The sequence below is a fragment of the Sminthopsis crassicaudata genome, chromosome 1 (genome assembly GCF_048593235.1).
Source record: "Sminthopsis crassicaudata isolate SCR6 chromosome 1, ASM4859323v1, whole genome shotgun sequence".
NCBI lineage: Eukaryota > Metazoa > Chordata > Mammalia > Dasyuromorphia > Dasyuridae > Sminthopsis > Sminthopsis crassicaudata.
Window position 1 is genome coordinate 30,151,512 of NC_133617.1, and position 20,510 is coordinate 30,172,021.

Consider the following 20,510-nt stretch of genomic DNA (forward strand, 5'->3'; position numbering starts at 1 on the left):
TTTGGGACAATTTTGATTGTACTATATATATACATTGAGTAGTATATTACAGATGCTGTGCTCTTGACAGTATCTATTACAAGTGATTATTAGACATTTGTCACATATTTCCTCATATTATCACTTTGGCTTTCTCATTGCTTTTACATATTCCAAGAGAGTGTCATGTGATACAGAAATTCTGGTTGAGATCTGTTTGTCAATTTTTAGAGAGCTTAATTTTTCCAGAATTTTAAACCCTCTTTGTTTTTAAAAGATCACCCTTGCCTTTGAAGTTTACCACTTATTTGCATTCATACTTAATATTACGTAGGTAAACATTATAGGCACCGTTGCCTAGTTATTTAATATTTAGTCACATACTTTCTTAGTGTCAATATTAATCGATAAACAAGCTCAAGTTTTCAGTCAACTCACTTAGAAAATGTGGTATTTTAGAGAGATAGAGTCACGAAATACTTCCATTTTTGACATTAGTTTTCTCTGCCATATCTTTAAAAAAAATATCATTAGTGTAATAACCAGGGACTTGACTGACTTGACCTATCCCTCTCTTTAAACAGCAATATCAGACTACTCCATTTTTATCAGTGGTGCTATAAAGGACTCTTTAATTGTAATTTACAACTTCATTGTTGTTACCTTGAAAAGTAGAATGTGCAGGGTAGTTATTCTTACTCATTTTATCTCCAGCCAGTATGAAGTAACTCAGCTAGTGCTTATGTGTAAAAGCTGGAGTTCTTCAAAGGTTTTTTAAAAATCACTTTGTTGCAATTTAAATACATTTCATTAGCCTTACAGGTGCTTAAAATGAATTGCTTAAAAATGTTCAGTGACAGTGTCTTAAAATTTTTGATAGTATTTTTGCATGTTACAAAAATGTGCAGTTTCCTACTTTTATTTCAACTTCTTCCTCCTTTTCTTCCATAAGATAACCATATTCCTGTAGCATGCTATTAAGTATGGTCTTTAAAGATAAATTGAATGTAGTCTTCTACTACTGACTTGTGATTTTGTCAGCATGATGTCAGTAGTATGAGTAGTTACGAGGATCAGCATGATAAATACTTTTTGAGAGCAGCATGAAAATCCCCCTCAGATTTGAGTAAATAGCAAGAAGTATTATAAAAAACAAGACTTGTGAGATGGAATAAACTTGATATTATGTTTTTCCCTCTTTAGTGGTAGGACATAGCTATGTCTTTAAATATTTTTTAATAATTTGAACACATTGGGCTTAGTTCAGACTTGGCATGAGGATTTGGAAATTCTGTATTATTGTTTCTTATTGTTGGGCTTTTTCTTTGGATTCCCCACAATCCAAAGTGAAGTCTAGGAAACAACTTTTCTTCACAGTCATATATGACACATTTCATTGGCCATCTGCTATTTTCATGGGGTTGTTTACTATTTATTAAAATATTAAGTTCTTGGAGGCCCAGGTATAAAGAAATGTATTTGCACATTGGTTTTTTTTCAATTAACACAAAGCCCGTTAGAGCAAGGCATAATTATATATAACTTATCTTTCCCTTACATAATGCTATTTAAGATGTAACATCTTAACAAATCAGTTTAAAAGAATTTTAGATGTTATTGAATGTTATTTAATTAAACTTTCTAATGTATATAGAATGTTATCTGAACATTTAATGTCACTTTTTTGTCCTTTTTTGTCACATTTACCTTATGTGGTTCATTAATAGTAATACTATTAAACTGAAAATGCTGTCAGTGGATGCACAGATATTGTCAGATTAGTTGGAACCATAAACTCTACAATTGCTGATCTTTGTATGTAAATGGCTATCCAATTGCTGATCTTTGAATGTGTGTAAATGGTTATACATCATCAGTCAAGGATAAAGCCCCTCTTATGGGCCAGGTACTTACTATCTTAGGTGCTGGGGATAATATTATAAAGGCTAGAGCTAATTCATTACCCCCTTCTTAGGAGTGATCCTTCTCCCATTTTCTGGTTTCTGGTCCAGCTTGTCTCTTATATTTAGCCACTGAGAAGTCTGAATTCTTGTACTTTTTTGTATTATTGATGATGATGATAATAGTTATTAAATGCCCACTGAATGAAACCTAGAAACTTCCTTTCATAAAATAGTTTCTGTAAAATTTGAATGTTTGTTATAAATGTCATTTGAGTTAACTTATGTAAATTTTTAGCTAAATTATCTTATTTTGGTTCAAGATTTGCTTCAAAGTTGTTCAGGAGTCTCTTGTTATATATTAATTTTATTCCTTTCAATTAGCAAGTCAACATGTGGACCTGGACCACCCCAGTACAGAAGAAAAGTGACTTGTTGGGGCAGTGCCATATAATTTCAGTTAATTTAGTGATAATGTTTTAAAGTACTGAATGTCAGCAATAAAATAAGTTCTGCATGAAAGCAATCTTGAAGAAAGTGATTGAATGTCATCCTTTCCAGAACATTAGGAAAGTACACACCTAAAAAGGCTAATTTACCTTTCTATTTTCCAAATTCAGCATGTCCCAAATTACCATACAACAAGGAGACAGGCCCTTCTTTCTACTTTGCCAGTGAGTTGGGTTTTTTATATTAATTTTGATTGTACAGGAAAACACATTTTAAAGATTATATGTTAGAGGAGTAGACTTGTTGAATAATCTTGTACCAGACAAAGGCATTCATTATAACATTCTTAAAGCAAAGGTTTAAAAAAAAAAAAAAATCATGATACTCAGTTTGTAAAAGCTGGAGTTAATTGGAAAAATTATTTTAAAACACTAATTTATGTATACCAAGCAAAAATATTCTCAATCATCGGAAATGTTGAGTAGGTTTCTTGTAAGAAGATTCAATTATAGTGAAAAAAAGATAAAACCAGTTCCTTCATCTTGTGTCAGGGTAAATTAAATTGAATCCTTTAAAAGTAACAACTGTTTGGGGACCTTAGGATTCAACCTAGAATTTTTTTTTCTATTTTTAAAAATTTTATTTTGAAGTCTCCTGGTTAGAAAAGAATATGTAATTTTTGAAGTTTTTAAGTGAATAACTCTCAAAATACAAAACCTTTTAAAGTCTTTTTACTAGAATATGTTATATTTTATATAAATGAATGATATCAAATTGGTGATGTTAAATATACAGGTGGAGGTAAGAACAAATACATCATGAGCCAGCTTGGAATGAAGTTGAAGGACATTTCCTAGAAGCTTTGAAAAGCCAAATATTTGTATCTGGAAAAGTGATGGATTTGGGCTTTCAAAGACCTCGTAGTGATGCTTAATCTGTATCCCTAGAGTAGTAACTCTTCAAATACACATTAGAGTAATACTTGGATAGGAAAAAAGACAGGAATTTTTTTTAGAAATATTTATATATTTCATTAACCCTTTTTTACTTCTTGTGAAATGTCTTAATAGATATTCTTTGTAGTTGGATTTTTTTCAAATGACACACCTATCAAATATCTTAAGTCTTTTTTTTAACAGTTTTTGGTTTGTTTGTTTTTTTTTTTTTTCCATGTAGCGTGTACATTTTCCTAGTGTATTATGACTTGGTATCCAAAAATTACGTTGCTAAAATAGAACTCAGTATGTATATATTTTGATTTGGTATATGGACATTTTAACAAGTTTAATCCTTTAATAGATACTCTTTAAAATGGAGTCTTGCTGTATGTATGTACTCTTAAAGGGAAACTGTATGTATATGTTTACAGTATGTGAAAGGCTTTGTCAGTTCTTTAATACTTAAATTGAGGTCTCTGTGGTAGTTAGCCTCACCATCTTACTGTCTCTGGCAGTAGTCTTGAAAGAAGTTTTCCTGGTAAGTAGTTGAAAGGTCACAGTCTTTAATCATTATTACTTACAGTATAATTGTTTGATACAGCAGAACTTTCCCTTCTCTGAGAAAGGGAGACAGTTCTTAGGTACTAACAGTTGAGTTGCTAATGCTAATGTTCTTTGTGACTTCATTTTGTTTTTTTACTTTTTGTTTTTCCTCTTCATGTCAAGCCAGTTTGTTCTGATTTGTTCTAGTTACCTTTTTGTTTACTTTCTAAAGTTTCCAACATCTTTTCTCTTCCCCTTTTTCTTCAGCATTAATTTGAAACATTTGGGTTTTGTTTTCAAATCTGTGCTACATTGGGAGAACTCTCCCAGCTTGTGCATCCAAAGTCAAGATGGTAAAAACTACTTTTAAAACAAAACACAGTCTTATATTATGAAATTTAATGGAATAAGATCATGAAGTTGACTTATTTTTTTATTTGTAATATTTTATTACTTGTCCTTTTGATATTTATATTTAAGAATGCCCATCCCCTCCTTAACTTGGCTGGTGGATCTCTGAGTTAGCACTGAACTTTTTTCTTTTCTAGCTAACTACTGTATGAGATAGTGCTGCTTTGCATGGCCATAGATATATAAAACATTAGAGCTGGAAAGGACCTTCAGTCTCTGTCCTCCCTGGAAGCTGCTATAGAATTCCCATTCAGAACTAACTGAATATTTGCTAAAACTTGAGCTATGGATGATGTTTAATTGTTGAAGGACTAATCAGAATGCCAAAAGTCATTTATGATTTTTCATTGACTAGCTAAAGTAAAGGATTTAAATTTTTACTCCGTTATTTCATAATCTCCTCCACCTTTTTACCATTAGTATATCTCCACACGTTTGCTCCTAGTATCATTTACTAGCCTTTCTTCTTTCCATTCCTTCCTTTCCCCTATTTCTGTCTCTTGGTTGGTTGTAATTTAGAACTGAAGTATATTTTTATTATGTTTGTCAAATATAGCTTCATAGCCCGTTTTCTGAATTTAAAAGTTATTTCTCTCTTTAAAAGGAAAATTCCCCTTCCTAATTCTCTTAAATTGCTTTTAATTTGCCTCCTCCCTCCCAATTTCCCTTCCTCTAGTCCCCAACCTCAGTGGTAGTAACTCATATAAATATATAAGATTCTAGAATGTTATAAAAACTCAGTGTCAAATTCTAGAAAACAACTCCCTAGTCAGGAGAAATAATCTTTCTTTGTGTATATATGTAGGTAGAATCATAGGTTTCCCAAAGGCCTAAACCTTCATAGGAAACAAGTGGTCTAAATTTTCTATTTGATCTTGACACATCTTTTTTTCTGTTAACTAGAGAAAAAGCAAAGAAAATTGCCTAAAGAATAAGAGAGAGTAGGACTTCTTTCATGCAATATGAATTCCTCTCTAAAACCTTTAAAGTCTCTTTCCTGGTGTCTGGCATCTTTTTGGCTTAGAAGTAACTTTTGGTTTTTTAACTAGAATTTAAGTATAATTTATACTATGCAATTAATTTTAAAGTATCTACCTTTTCCCCCTCTCCCCCACCTTTTTTAGTTCCCCTATGTCTTCTGCCTTTAAACTTTTATTAGTTTTGATAGGGAAAAGATGTGTGTGTGTTTGTGTCTTTGTGAGTGAATTTTTTTAACCAACATAAAAGTAACAGGTCCAGAGATGAATGTAAGAGTATTTGAAAATGCTTGTCTCAACCTGAAATGTTTCCATTAAATATTCAAAGTTGGAATATGAATTTAGCTTTTCTAGAAGTATTTGTATGGAACATAATATTGACTGTTCTTCTGTTTTGAATCTAGACATAGAGTAAGAGGTAGTGATATATCACAGAGTACAGTCCCTCCATCAAAAAAGATCTTTAGGTTGAATTCTTTGAGTAGTAATTTTAGACATTTTTTAACCTTCATTTATGAATTTAATTTACTCATTAAACTTGCTTAATTTCATTTTTGACACAAATGCTAAGTATAGAAGCCAGGATTTGTGTTAATGAAGGCTGTTAGTAGAAAAACTTGTCATTTCTTTTTTTTTTTTAAATCAGTGTTTGAGCATAAAGTAAATAAAGGTCTGTGTTTCCAAGACCCTCACAAAAACTCACAAATTGGGTTTTGAGTGAGTTGTGATGTATTTAGTTGATATATATATATTACTGCAAAGTTTTGCTCTGATAGGAGTTTGATTCTGCTACAAATGAAGCAATTTTCTTTTAGCAAGACAAGGAAAAGTCACTTGTTTTTTTGGTTTGGAAATGAATGTGAATTTGGAGTGAATGACTAAAGATTGACTTTAAGTTAAATTTACTTCAAAACAGAATCTGTTATTCTAATTTAACCATTTGTGTAAAGTTTTAGTAAGGACAGGTAAGTCAAAAATTCAAGACCTTTTGTGTCAAAGGATTTTCCCTCTTATAGCTGTGGAGAATTATAGATCCTTAAGAGTAAATGTTTCTGTTTAGACCATAGCTAGACAGCTGTGGGAAAAGGACAGTAAACTTGTTGGATGGGTTTGGCTGGTGGTTTTTAGTTAAGCCATTGAATTGGTTCAGACTGAGAATAATTTCATGGAACTGTGGGACTTGAGAATTTCTCTGTTTTGACTTCTTGACTTTAGAAATGACCTATCCCATCTCTTTCCTATGTCATAAAATCTAGACAATGAGGGAGCACAAATTTCCTGGGGTGTAGAAGGGTACAATGGGAAGAACATTGGAGTCAGAAGACCTGAGTTCACGTCCTTTCTCCAGCCTTACTTTGTGACCTAAAGTCAGGCACTGGGCCTTTGGGGAGCTTAGTGCTCTCGACTGTAAAATGAGGGGGTTGAATGAAATGAACTCTGAGGTCCCTTCCAGCTCTAGCTCTGGTCCTGTCTTCCTCCATAGCACATTCTAGTGTCTTTTGTCTTACGATAAGAAAGTTTTTCCTAATGAACAAACCACGTTCCTTTTGTTTATGAATTCAAGTCTACTAATGCAGACTGTGTTTCTGGCGATGGATGCACAGGTGATCATGACATAACAGAGCAGAGGCTCTTTGGGGTCTTCGAAGCCATAGGGAAAACAGGACCGACTTTCCTGGCCCTAGGTTTCCCGAAGCCCTGAATGGTGTGTCCTAACAGTGCTTAACTCTTGTTTCACGTACCTAACCTTCTGCATGACGCTCATTGTTAACTCCAGTCACCTAATCAAGTTAGACTTTGGAGCAGGGGATTGACAGCGAAAGGGAAGGTTTCTTTTCTGCCTACAGTGGGCCCTACAACTATAGTAACTTATAGTATTATGTATTGAGAGACCAGAAGGAGTGTCTTCAAGGGTTATTGCAAAAACAAGCTCAGCTATTGAGGGATTCTGGGGTGGATTTGTGGGTTAACACACATCTCACAGGTAAACATTTTTATTCTCTGTCCTTCCTATAATCTCAGATTTATAATGCTTTCAAACATTCTGCCTTTGGAAACCTTACGAAATAGAAGCAACTTTTGTTTTTGTTTTTGTTTTTTTAAATAGTAACCAAAGTACTCTGACATTCACCAATATTTGGTTTTATTTCTGTCTCTAACAAACTAAGTTCTACATTTAAATTACCTTTCTAATTTCCTTAACTTATCTTGAGGAATGGATAGTTTTGAGTGGTGGATTTAAATTTTCTTTACAGCTCAGAAAGTTTTATTAACTCCATATTACACAATAATGATGGCTTTCTGGGCCAGCCTCTGAGAAGCTTTACAGGATGGCAGAAATGTGCTTTGTTTATTTATTTATTTTATCTGCACAAGGAGATTTTCTGAATTTGACTGTAGGAGAAAACCTAAGATAGATCTTCATTGTTAATTTAGAGTATTGTGCTTGGCTTTTATAGAGCCACAATTGTTCAGGGTTTACCTGTGTAGGCATTTTGTATACACAGCCTAGAGAGAGGCTGTGTGCATATAGACTGTTACAATGTCAACTCCAGAACAGTAGCATGGTGAGGTTAGCCAAATGATGGCCTAGCAGCGTTTTTATCGTTATACTTGAATTGAAATGTATTGTATTATATTAGATAAACATGCACATTCTATGTGGGGTTTGCCTACACTTTTAAGTTTTCTTTTCTAGTATTTATTTTTGTGAAATTGAAATGAATTAGATTTCAGAATGTTTTAGACTGATCATTAAAATTTATATTAGTGAGATATATTAGTAATGGTTATTTAGTAATTTATATCTTAAGAGGGTTCATAATTTAATAGATACTAGTTGTGTGAGATCCTCTTGAGAGAAGGGAGATTAGTAATGACAGAAGCTAGACAGTTTTGACCAACAGATACATAGTTATGAGAATTATAGAGGAGTAGTTATTGTTATGGTATAAAGCAGTGGCGTTAGTCTTCCTTTTTTTTCTCTTTTGCTTCAGTTTCTACTGGTTCCCTTGCTCAGCAGTATGCTCATCCTAATGCTACCCTGCACCCACATACTCCCCATCCTCAGCCTTCTGCCACCCCTACGGGACAACAACAGAACCAACATTCGGGAAGCCACACTGCACCTAGCCCTGTGCAGGTAAGGAGAACTATCTGCCTTTGTCATTTGAATCAATATTGAAAATGGTAGGAAAGGATATTGTTAGTGTTTAACACAAAGACTTTTGTTTGGGATCATCTTTGTAAAGATTTATAACTTCCTTATGTTTTGTTTTATGTAATATTTAATTTTTATGACTACTTTTAAAACAATTTCCCCTAAAACAGAAATTAGTCTTTAAAATTAATGATCTAAAAATGAAATTTTTTTCCAAATGTGAATAATCTTTCAAAATCATTATTAATGATGTTTAAAAGCATTCTCTCCCTTAGAGAAGCTTACTCCATTCTGTATTTCAGTAGTCTTTGACTAGACATTGCTTTATTCTCAAAAACTTCAGTTATGGGTGGTTCAATCTTGAAGATTAGTTTCTTATTAAAGATTAAAATGAAGTTTTTAAGTCTGCAAACATGAAATTATCCATAGGAAAAAAAAAATCTTCATGGACCAGAGTTTCACAGTGTTGGTTGTCATGGATTGGATTTCAGTAGCATTATTGAAGATCTCCAAATAGATAAGACCTCAGCTTCATTTATTTTTGAGTGTTGAAAATCCACGGAAAAGTCCAGGAGAAGGGAAGAAGACAGACCTCTTGTCTTCTCATGCTTCGTGCCAGTTAGGGCCTTTGTGTTGTATGGTTCTGGTGCTCCTGCTTGGTCTATACCATCTCAAAGCCTTAAGTCTAAGGAAGTTGGATCTTTTTCTTAGGGTCATCAATTCTCCTTGCAACCCGAGACAGTTTCTCTGCACACCTATGAGCATGTCCATACTGTGACATCCACCAGTGCAGAAGAGAGAAGGGGTTGTGTTGGCCTGGGACAGCAGCAGTTCCGGGTTGGTCCCTTTTCCTGGCCCAGCTCTCCTCCTCCTGTGGGCATCCTCCTTTTTTGCTGGTTTCCTCGCTAATCTCAGTCTCTGCATGAGTGGAGGAAGGGTGCTCGTCACTAATTCTTCCTTCTTCTTGTTTTGTAGCACCATCAGCACCAAGCTGCGCAGGCCCTTCATCTGGCAAACCCCCAGCAGCAGCCGGCCATTTACCATGCCGGTCTGGCACCGACCCCACCTTCCATGACACCGGGCTCAAATACACAATCTCCACAAAATAGTTTCCCAGCAGCACAACAAACAGTCTTTACGATTCACCCCTCTCATGTCCAGCCTGCATATACCAACCCACCCCACATGGCCCACGTACCTCAGGTAAACCAACTTTAACCAACTTTCTGAAGACCAAGTAGAATGTCAAGATTCTCAGATTCTCAGCGAGCAACCAGACATTCTCCAAGCTAGAAAAGCCCATGTGTGAAGCTCTTTACCTGTCTCCCTTTATCCTTCAAATACATGTGATCTAGCCATCAATGAATGTTTGTGTGGTTTTATAATGGGAGAAGTTGTTTAGTAGCAAGTTCACTCATGTCCCACAATTGAAACTTGAAGACTGTCTTTGGAGTGCAACATGTTTTTCCCTTCTCTCTGTGTCTGCTTTGCTTTGTTTTATATGGCTTCTGTGCTGTGAATATGAAAGGTCTGGGGCCTCATACGTCCCCTGCCCTCTGGAGGTGACTGACCCTGGGTCTGGCTGCTGGAAAACTTGAGCATGTCCTCAGGATGAGTTTTTCCCAAAGGCCTCTCCCTGTCTGGTTCGAGTTTCTTCCCGACTCAGTGTTACGCTTCATGAAAAGGGTCGGTGCAGCGTGCTAGGTTTGGAGAGCAGGCCCTCGGGGAGGAGAGCGGGGTCCCCGTTCTGGGAGCGCGCGGGGCTCGGCAGCTCCCTTAGGCTTCTCAGGCTGCCGAGGGATGGCCAGGTCTCTGTGACGGTCATCTGCGTGAAGAGGCTGAAGGGAGAGGTGACGTGCAAGGTGGTTTGGCTGCTGAGGGTGAAAGCAAAGGAGGGCACGTTAGCGCTGAGCTGCCTTGCAGCCGTCTCAGGAGGTTGGTCTGCGTGGTTTTCTATTAACTGAACCCTCTGGATCTTAGAATCTTCAAGTCCCAGCTCCTCGATATTCAGCGCCAGCTTCGGTCAAATGGTGTTTAAAGGTTTATGAGTGCCTAGTATTTTGTCATTGAGATGACGGGTGGGGGAGGAGGTCTCAGAATGGCCTTTCAGTTGAGGGATGGATTTAGTCACCAAGTGAATTCTTAGGGGTTAAGATCTATAATGGAATCTAGTGGGTATTGGGAAGTTTGGACCTCATGGCCTAGTAGAGTTTTTAGCCTAGTATGCAGTCTCATTAGCATCTTATGGGGTTGGCTAAAATGCTTGGACATCTAAGATTTCAAGGCTATTTGATGTGCTTTGGCTAGTTTGGTAGATGAATAGAAATGCAAACCTAAAGCCAAGATGGAGTCCAGAAAGCCTCCCCTTGAGGTGATTTCTGAGCTATACTCTAGGAAGAGAAAAAACACAAGATCTGCAAGGGAGGCCCAAAAGTACTTAAGACTTTTCTGAAATTCTTGCATGAAAGAGTATTAAGTTTTTCATTCAAGTCTTAGCATGGTCTAGAATAGTGTTCCTGGTGTAGGGGTCAGGACAAGGGAGTGCTCTTCCTGGCCCCACTGACTCACTCACGACACAACTTGGGTTGACCATTTCACCACCTTAAAAATGGGAACACATCTTTCAGTTACCCCAGTCACATAAGACCAAAGAATCTTTTCCACTTCCCATCATTCAGTCTCAGCAAAGCTGCTAGCAACAGTAAAACAGACTTTGCTGAAGTGTTCTTTAATTCCTCTTGCCTGCCCTTCGTGGAGGTGTTTGTGAGTAGTAAGGAGGTACCGTGGTCAGAGACTAGAAGGAGAAAGAGAAGCTACGTGTGCATTTAGAGAATTGAAGAACCCTGAGCGATAAATCTCTGACTAGTTTACTGTAAGATGTTCTCCTTCAGCAAAATGTTGTCTTTAGCTTAGTTGTCACTACCTGTCGGTATTCGATTTGTGCCTTTGCCGTGTAGTAACTTTGAAAGCTCCAATCATCCCTCACACTGCTGCCTTTTGTGAAAGGCTTTCCTCCTTGACAGTATCGTGAACCTAGGATCCAGACGGTCAGATCTGTGCGGAAAGTCAGGCTAGGAGAGGTCCGGGATGTCTCGGCCCCGAGTTTCATCCAGAGCTCTTTGGTGCGTGCTCTTCTGTATCGGTAGAATTCTGTCCGCGGTTGGAGGATGTTTGCTCCTCAGTCAACTGTAACTAAATAGGGAGCCCACCTCGAGAAAGTAGGCCCTCAGTGCCCTTCAGTCTTCCGCAAAATGAGAACACAGTTGACATGTTGTTTAAGCCAAAGATGTTGCCTGTTTGCGTAAATGAGCTCTTTGTTTCAGGCTCATGTACAGTCAGGAATGGTTCCTTCTCATCCAACTGCTCATGCTCCAATGATGCTAATGACGACTCAGCCACCTGGCGGTCCCCAGGCCGCCATCGCTCAAAGTGCACTACAGCCCATTCCAGTCTCGACAACAGCGCATTTCCCTTATATGACGCACCCTTCAGGTGAGGCGTGTGTGTGTAGGGGCTGATACACCGCAAACCGTTGACTCGAATGCTGAATGACAGTGAACGCTTCAGATCTTGTTTGAGACTAGGCCAGATCGGTCAGTGTGTGAAGCTCCTGGATTCTCGTGGCTGTGATGTCAAGGAGAAGAGGAGGCGTGTTCTCTGTAGGGAGGGCGGATAGGGTCTGGATTGGTAGCAGCAGCATTCTGGGTAGCTGGCGTACGCATTGGACTGTGTTGGCCTTCCTTGCTATGACAGTGAGCCGCAGAGCAGTAGTTTTCTTCCTGAATTCCAACAACGTGGCATGGGGAGGGGGGTTGATCTAGCCTAGTCGGAAGTCAGGCCACCTCTGGAAAGTCACAGTTGGAGAGGTCTGTGTGTTGTCCTTTGATTCCGAGCGCAGGGCTGGAGCTTATCCCTAAGGGTGGACTCTACTATTTGATGGCTGCTATGGCAATATTTCACAGTCTAACCTTTTTAATCCAAAAGTAAATACTAGTGCTTGGCTAATTGGGGGTAAACGTGGCTTCCCCTTCCTCCTTTTCCTATGAGCAACTTGAAAATCGTCCTTGGAGTATTATATGAAAAGGTGTATTTGCCAGTTTGACCAGTTTACCCCTTGGTGTAGGTGGGAGGGAAAAAGAAAACCTGATTTTTTTTTTTGGTTTAAGCTGATATTCTAAGGATAGCATGAGGCTGTATGTGTTGCCAAAACATTAGAGAAATTTGTGCGGTCCTGCCAGTTTTCTGTTTAAATATTCACTCTTCTTTTTTACAGTACAAGCCCACCACCAACAGCAGTTGTAAGGCTGCCCTGGAGGAAGCAAAAGGCCAAATTCCCTCCTCCCTTCTACTGCTTCTACCAACTGGAAGCACAGAAAACTAGAATTTCATTTCATTTTTTTTTAAAATTGATTTCTCGTAACATCCAATAGGAATGCTAACAGTTCACCTTGCAGTGGAAGACATTTGGACTGAGTAGAGGCATGTAGGCCCTTGCGGGTATCCCGTAATTCCATGCAAGTGCCCCAACTCTGCTTGCTGAAAACTGGAAGTTATTTATTTTCTAATGACCCTTCAAAGTCATGAACTCATCAGCTAGCAAAAGAAGTAACGAGTGATTCTTGCTGCTATTACCGCTAAAAATCAAGACTTGGAAAGCCCCTTTTACTAAACTTGAAAAAGGTTCAGTAAATTCTTATCGTCAAACTGATGGATTATTATTTATAAATCAAGTTTGATGAGGTGATCACTGTCAACAGGCAGTGGTGCTACTTTTAAGTTAAGGGAAAACACTTTTACTTTGTAGATAATATAAAATAAAAACTAAAAAAAAATTTAAAAATAAAAAAGTTTTAAAAACTGATACAAGTTAATGTGTGTTTGTATAAGCTACTTTTACTGTAGTGGATTATCATCTTAGCTTAATATAGGACGGATGATTAGTAGACGATCTTTAATCTGATTTACCATTTAAAAAAGAAAGTTGCTAAATCTGTTTTCTTCCCTTTTAGTATTGATCATGCCATTTTCTGAGCTTAGGACATAGCCTGGTTTGAGAAATGCAAAGGCAAGATGGTTTTTCTGGTGGCTTAGAGGAATGTGGTGTGCCTGCTGCAAGGAAGAAGGCTGTCTGTCCCCTAGCGAGTGGAACCCAGCCCGTCCCCTCAGGAGCAAAGGGATTCCTGAGCCCAGGCTGGCCGCCCTCCGCAGCGGGGCTCCAGCCTTGGGTGTCTGGAGCTACTCTGCCAGCAGGGGGGGCACAAGGCTGCTCGTGAGCCTTGACTGGCCTGTTGATGGAGGCTTTTGAGCTCATATTGACTCTGCCAGGTCATGTGGCAAGAGGCTGAAGAAAGCAAGCGTGTTGTCAGTGTGTGGATTTCATACAGAAAACCACAAGACCAAGAATGAGAGCACTTAGGGTACTCAGAGACGAGAGCGAGCGAGCTTCTGAAAACGGTTTTTAATTCACTTAGCAGTTTGTATATTATTATAGCAGAATCTGCTCCATTCCAGAATAAGTTATTTGATTACAGTTCATCCATGCTTCCCCCGGGGCCTGTTCTGTCATTGCAGATGTCATGTGGGCCTACCTCTCCCACAGAAGTAGTGAAGTACATGGCAAATAGACCAAAAGCTCTAAAGATACAAGATGAATCTACGTTCTGTGTCTTCATAAAGTACATTTTTATACCTAAAAGAATGCACTACTCATTCTAGCCAAACAAATGCTGGATTGAAAATGCACATTGATTGAGAATGACTAAGGATACTGTTGAGCCCCCATTGCTTGGGGTGGGGGGTAGTGAGAGGGGGTGCCGGCTGACATCTGTGGAGAATATAACGAGCCATGGGCAGACAGCATGGAGGCAATGGCTTAGGATGGAACCATCTATGGCAATTTTGCAAGCTAAGTAATTGGTATATAAAAAACAGTGCTCTGGTCCACAGTATTAAAAATGGTTGTTATTCCTCTCTACCGCAGGGTCCAGAAATTAACAGAGGCAGCGGAGTTATTTGCTGGTCTAGAATTCAAGGCAGGTTAGTGGGCTTAATTACTTTGGTGCTGATGATTTTTCTTTTCTTTTGGATTTCTCTGTCCAGTCTTAGTCCAGATAGAGGCTAGATTTGGGAATGATGGTGTTGGGAGACAAAAGGTAACTGGTACTGAAATGATTCTTTTCGCTGTGGTTAGGAAAACTGGAAAGAGCAGTGACTTAGGCGCTGGAAACTTCTCAGAAATGTGAAACTCATCTTTAGCAGGGATCTTGAAACAAGTTGATGGTTTGATTTGTGGTTCATCAAGAATTATGTTGCTCAGAGTACAGGTGGTTTGAGGAAGGAGACTTGATGGTGATAATATGGATGGCAGGAGCGACAGAGAAGGCTTCCCTGTAGGGAAGGAGAATGCTGTGCAAACCACTGGGGCGAGGCAGCCGCCTTGTCTTCCAGTCCTCTTCCCGTCTCCTCCACATGGGAGTGTTGTAGAAGAGAGAAGGCAGCGATTTAGTGTCGCCAAAACCCGCTGTTTGTGTGATAATGCATTTGAGTCATTTAATCAGGGAGCCTTCAGACAAAGGAGAGTTTGAATTCTTTGGCTTGGGCACGTTTGGGCGAGAGGGCCTACCCTCTGGGAAGGAAAATGTGCTCTAAGTGCCCATCTCTGTCCTTGCATTCTCTAAGGTGGAGGTGCAGAGGAGAAGTACAAGGGATTGGCGTGAGTTGCCTGCCTTCAGAGGGCTGCTCTAACGTGGTGGCAGCTGCCCAATCCCTGCCCAACCTCCCTGACCTCTCCACCTTTAATGTTTTACAAGGGGAGAAGTCGGCACCTTCTCTGCCTTGAACCCTGAGGAGGGACGTGACTTGTCCCGGATTACGCAGCCAGCATGTGTCTGAGGCAGGACATGAACTCGGGCCTTCCTGGCTTCCAAGCTGTCCCATTATTCACTCTGCCTGGAAACATTGCCTAGAGCTTTTGATCATGTTGATAAAGTAGTACTGAGCTGTCGATAGAAAGAAGAGGTTGGAAACAGAAGCCCAGATCTCCTTTTCTTCTAATCGGGAATTGACAGGCAGTGGCTGGGACCAGAGGGGTCCCTTGTTGCTGTTGGGCAGCCAGGTGCTACTTTAATCCTCACTCTGATGAAAGTGATAACGATGAGATGCATTTCTGTAGCACTTGGCTCCTAGCAACCCTAGAGCTAAACTTGGGATTATTAATCAGGCTGGCTAATGGCTGGGCCCTGAATCTTACCAAATCATTCTCCAAATTGCTCTCCTACGACCTGGTGTTAAAGGAAAGCGGTAATGATGAGGAATTCCATAAAATCAGCCAGAATTTGTTCTCAAAGCAGCTCCAGCATGTGTAGATGTACAAAATTGCATGTGTTGAATGTGTAGCCATGTTTGATTTCAGCTTCTGAGAAGAAAAGTAGCATCAGAAGGTGTCTGCTTGTCTGAAGGCTGGGTCGTAAGAGTCACCGTCATCTTTGTGTCTGTGTTTCCATGCTAAGGTTTTGTGAGCCTTGAGGATTGTCCGGGAGATGAAAGGGAAGGCTAGAACTTTTCAGATCTCACTGAGGTGGAGAGGTGTATGAGTGTCTTTCTGTTTTATGTGTCTCTCTACACACATACACACACATGCACACGCACACACAAACACACACCAGTTTAAGCAGTGATTGGCTGGCTTGCAAACAGAACAGGAAGTTTATTAAACACTGAATACGCTACACAGTCTTACTGGCCATAGCCCTGAAATCCTAGCTTCCACTTTAGGTCCCATAATAAAAATAACTCATTCATGGAATCATTGGAACAACTACCAGAGCTAGGAGTATTTTGGGTATCCCCCTACACCTAAAGTGAAGAATTTCATTCAGAAGGGTCTGGGAATCATGATTCCCTTCTTCCCCACTAATGCCCAGCAAGAAGTTAACAGAAGCCAGAGTCCAGTTCTTAAATAAGGCACCAGGATAGAATTCTTCATCACTGTCCTCCCAAGGCGTCAAAAATTGTTTCCCTTAAGACATGACACATTTCGCTTTCTGCAGTTTGTTTCTAAGGGCACCCCATTGTTATTTTTGGAATGGTGGTTTTTCTCGAGAATTATTAGGGGACCAAAGCACGCCCATTCGGGCCTGGACCCACAGGAACTTTTGCAGTGATAGCATTTTTTTTTTTTAAAGTCTAAACAGTGCAATGAAAAGCAAGCAACCGTTTAGGTTAAAAACCTCCTTTAGGAATGAATCCGAGGTTACAAAACTTGTTTTTTGTTTTCATTGTTAACTTTCCATGTAAACTCAAACTTGCCCTTCACTCTTGAGAGCGCAGGTAGAGGTTGTGGCAGGAGACATGGTTGTCCCATCTTTTCCTCTTGGTGACATGAGTTTCTATTGAAATGGGGGGGGGGTCCTCAATCTGTATCTTGGGGCATTAGTGTTTAGGGTTTCCTGACCCACTTACTAGAAATTTGTTCCTGAAAAGAAGTATGTTTTCTGCCCCCGCCTCTGGATTCCTGGGTGCAGCCATGATGGGTGGGGGGACAGTGGGGGGGGCGGACCCTCCCAGACTCCCCCTTCAGCACTTGAGAGCATTGTGGGTATGGGCAACTCAACAGCAATGACTTGTGTAAACAGATTAGAAAATCGTGGAGTAAGAACAATAGGGAGGCCTCCAGACTGCGGCAGGACCCACAGAAAGATAAAGAGGTACATTCAGAAGGCCCCAACTCTATAGGTCAAAGTGCCCGTGGCTTCTGTGAGGTCGGGCCACCTGCGCCCTTCAGAGAGGCGTGTACTGATTGTCTATAGCCCGCAGGTGACCCCTGCTGGGGGAATCGATCTCGTAATCGGAGTCCCGGGCTTGGCCGGCGGGGTCTGCCGACTGGTCCATGTGCCGTAGGCTGTTGGCTAGTTCCTCGGGGGGAGGCAGCAGGTGGAAGATCTGCTCAGAGGGAGAGGACCTGGATGGCGGGAGGTCCTCGGGGAGAAGCGTGTGGGGACAGCCGGAGGCGCTCAGGTGAGGGAGGCCCAGGTCAGAGCTCCAGCGGTGGACAGAGAAAGGGAACAGAGCTGTGCTGGTTGAACCTGGGAGACAAGAGAGACGAGAGTGGGAACCGTGGCCCTGATGGATGGCAGCCACCCCCTCGGTTCACCCAGCGGGATCCCTAGGAGTCACCCTTACGGCCTCTCACCTGGAGCCTGGGAGACGACCACCACGTAGCTGGAGAGCTTGACGTCACAGGCGGCCCCGCACTCGAGGGGGATGGGGGAGCGCTGGAAGTGGTGCAGCATGTCGACGATGGAGGGAAAGTGCAGGTGCTGCACCCGGCAGTGCCCTCGTTCGGTCAGCGAAAGGCGCAGATGCTGTCGGGGAGCACGAGGGCAGAGGGGACAGGGGCTGAGCACAGGAAGGCCCTTGTCCGGGGGACGGGTCCCCCCGCGCCTCCTCCCACCTGGACCGAGACCGCCTCGCCCCCTACCTTAGCTCTGCCCTGGAAGTTGAAAGTGAGGACGTACTCTCCGCGCCGGGTCTCGCTCTGCCGGACCAGGAACACGCCGTGCCCTGCGGGGCCCTGCAGCTGCACCAGCTGAGCCGCCTTCACCCGGGAGATGGGGCCGTGAAACCAGGGATAGCAGGAGAGGAAGTGCTCTGTTTTCTGACAGGCCTGGTCAAGGAGTCCGCCAGGTGAGGCACCTAGTGGAGCCAAGAGGGTAAGGCTGAGGCGGGCCTGGCGCTCTGCCTTCGGGGAGAGAGACTTTTCTCTAAGGACCGGGCATAGGAGAGGGGGATCCAGAGGGCTTTGCCCCGCACTGTGTTCTCAGGGCAGCCGTCAGTCTAGGACCTTTACCTTGGGTAAGGGAGTCGGTGCTCCCGCTGGGGGAGTTGGATGTAATTCCAGGGTCTGGAAGTGAGGGGAAGGGTGACTCTGGCTCAGCTCCTTCTAACCTGCTGCAAAGGAGGAGAGAAGGGTTAGTTCCCCTGCCAGCCCCTGCCTCTCCCTGGAAGGACCTTCCTGCGGCTAGGGGGGCGCTTCTGACTCTGCCCTCCCAGATGTGCCTGGCAGACGTGGGTGTCCCACTCGGGTAACCCCCGGAAGCCTGCTGCCAGCAGGAACAGCTGGGGTCGAGAACCAGGGTCATCCGCTGATCCCTTCTCCCCATGAAGAGGAGACGGTTGCCCTCTTTGCTGTCTTGGGTGAAAGAAGAGAAGGGGATCGCATCGGCCCCCAAGAACTGAATGGAGTTGGACTGCATGGTTCTGGGCCACGAGACAAGCAGGGCATTATGGGTCGCTGCTTCTGGACTGGGGAAGAAAGGAGACTCGTACCCCTCCCCCAAAATCTTACCCTCGACTCATGCATTCTCTGATCTCGGTGGTCCAGGAATTCAGCTGTTGCTCATCTCCTGTCTCAAAGATGATGTCGGTTAAATTATTCACCTGGAGGCAGAGGAACCGAGAAGAGTACGGTCAGCTCAGGGCCCAGCTCCGGGGAGCGGGTGGGACAGCCCGTGGGAAGGGAGGCAAGGGAGGCTGCCGGAAGGCCCTTACCTTAAGGACAAAGGTGTTGAGGTTGTCGGGCATTTCTAGTCGGGTGCATCTCCGGATCTCGTGAATGGAAGAACAAGCAGCCTGGAATTTGGGCTTTGAACCCTGTGGAACAAAAACAGGTTGTCGTCCGGTTACCGAGCACCCAACCGCCTCCTCGACGCCAGGTACCTCCAGAATGAGCCGTTCCTGCTGGCCCCCGGGCTCTGTCAGGGAGCGGCCAGCCACCCCCTCCCTCCTGCAGCTTCTTTCTAGACAGCCCTGGAATGACATCGCAGGCCCAACATGTGCAAGCAATTGCTTCTGAGTCAGCAGGAGGGGTGCAGACGGGCTGGGCATGGGGCCTGCTGGCCTGCATGGGTCCAGTCACTTCTGGTGCTCCATCCCCCCGCCCCCGGGGCAGCTCCCTTAGCCAACCTCCTTCTCAGCTGGAGCTAAGGGGGCTGTGGAGGTGCTGGGCCCGGGCCCTGGCCTGGCCGCCCATCAAAGCGCCCGTCGCAGATGACGTTCCCTGACCGCTTGCCTTGGCTGGGGCCGCTGCCCTCCTGGGGTTCAGAGCCCGTCTTGGGAGGGGAGCACGAGGACTGGCGAGCGCTAAGACAGGCAGGCACTGCCTCTGTCTCTGCCCGAGGGGCGGCTGCTTTCCTACACTACCCGTGGAGCTGGGGGCACCCCCAGTCTGGGACTCCGCCAAATAGGTCTTGTAGCAAGGAGGGCTTGGCTACTTCCATCATTCTGAGTCCCCACCGTGGGGCGCCGGTGTCTCTGTCTCCCCCGACCCCTGCGGTTCTCCCTGAGGGGACCCCCGAGTCACTGAGGTGCTTTTCAGAGCATGTGCCTCTTCTCCTCGTCCCAACCCTGCACTCCCACCCGAAGTCGAGCCGTGTCCCCACAGAATAGAGCAGTTCCTTCCTGGGCTGAAGCTGGTGACTCATCCCTGAACCAAAAAAGGGGATGTGAGCCAGTCAGAACAAAACCAGATTTCCCTCCTGTGGAGGTTACTCGGTCCTCAGGGGAGCCCGGGCTGAGGCTTTTCTGGCCCCTCAGGCCCCAGTGCTCGCTCTCTCCCTGGCAGCTCTGTCCTCCCCTTGTCTCCCTCCTGCCCCTGTGGCTCTCTTGTCCATCTGCCTCCCCCACGACGCTCCGGGTTGGCGGAAAGAACACTGGTGGGCCGTGGAGGAGCTCTGGAGTGCGGGGGGTGGACGGGCAGCGAGGTCCTTTGCAACGCCACCTTCGGCCCAGTTGCCTCCATGTTGCAGAGGACGCAAGGTCCCACAAGGAAGGGGCACAGCTTGGATTTGACCTTTTGTGGGGCTGACCAATCCAATAAATCTTGTGCAAGGATCTGAGATGACTTTTGTCTCTTTTAAACCAAATTTTCCTTCAGGACACCACTGCCATGCCTTCCCCATCCCAAGGGCCAGGGGGGCTGTTACAGAGGGGCTGAGAGCTTGGAAGGATTAGAGAGGAGGAGATGAAAAATCTGGAGGTGGGAGGAGGGGGACAAAGGGGCTTGGAATTGTGGTTGCTGACCCCCCTCCCCCGCAGAGACATAAGCAGATCTGGAAGGAAGGAGTAGGGAATGACAGGAAGCTGGGGAGGGAGC

The 20,510-nt window shown here is 43.0% G+C and overlaps 2 protein-coding genes across 17 annotated transcripts in view; one reads left to right on the forward strand and one right to left on the reverse strand.

The window, feature by feature from the left end:
• Positions 1-13,220, forward strand: part of ATXN2 (ataxin 2) — a 91,350-nt gene extending 78,130 nt beyond the window's left edge. For 5 of the 9 annotated variants that reach the window (XM_074297344.1, XM_074297362.1, XM_074297343.1 and 2 more), the window contains 5 exons: positions 2,501-2,554; positions 8,196-8,341; positions 9,335-9,562; positions 11,683-11,851; positions 12,633-13,220. In XM_074297344.1, coding sequence (XP_074153445.1) covers positions 2,501-2,554; positions 8,196-8,341; positions 9,335-9,562; positions 11,683-11,851; positions 12,633-12,661 — 626 coding nt within the window. In that variant the 3' untranslated portion in view covers positions 12,662-13,220. Of the gene's footprint in view, positions 1-2,500; positions 2,555-8,195; positions 8,342-9,334; positions 9,722-11,682; positions 11,852-12,632 lie in introns of those variants that run through there. The other 4 variants (XM_074297350.1, XM_074297356.1, XM_074297361.1 and 1 more) reach the window with 3 other exon arrangements.
• Positions 13,221-16,434: 3,214 nt separating this feature from the next.
• The window catches only part of SH2B3 (SH2B adaptor protein 3), a 95,400-nt gene continuing 91,324 nt past the window's right edge, over positions 16,435-20,510 (reverse strand). For 5 of the 8 annotated variants that reach the window (XM_074297373.1, XM_074297380.1, XM_074297374.1 and 2 more), the window contains exons 3-8: positions 18,908-19,009; positions 18,705-18,796; positions 18,207-18,307; positions 17,838-18,052; positions 17,550-17,721; positions 16,435-17,442 (exon numbers count right to left, since the gene is read on the reverse strand). In XM_074297373.1, coding sequence (XP_074153474.1) covers positions 17,138-17,442; positions 17,550-17,721; positions 17,838-18,052; positions 18,207-18,307; positions 18,705-18,796; positions 18,908-19,009 — 987 coding nt within the window. In that variant the 3' untranslated portion in view covers positions 16,435-17,137. The remainder of the gene's footprint in view (positions 17,443-17,549; positions 17,722-17,837; positions 18,053-18,206; positions 18,308-18,704; positions 18,797-18,907; positions 19,010-20,510) is intronic. The other 3 variants (XM_074297383.1, XM_074297382.1, XM_074297381.1) reach the window with 1 other exon arrangement.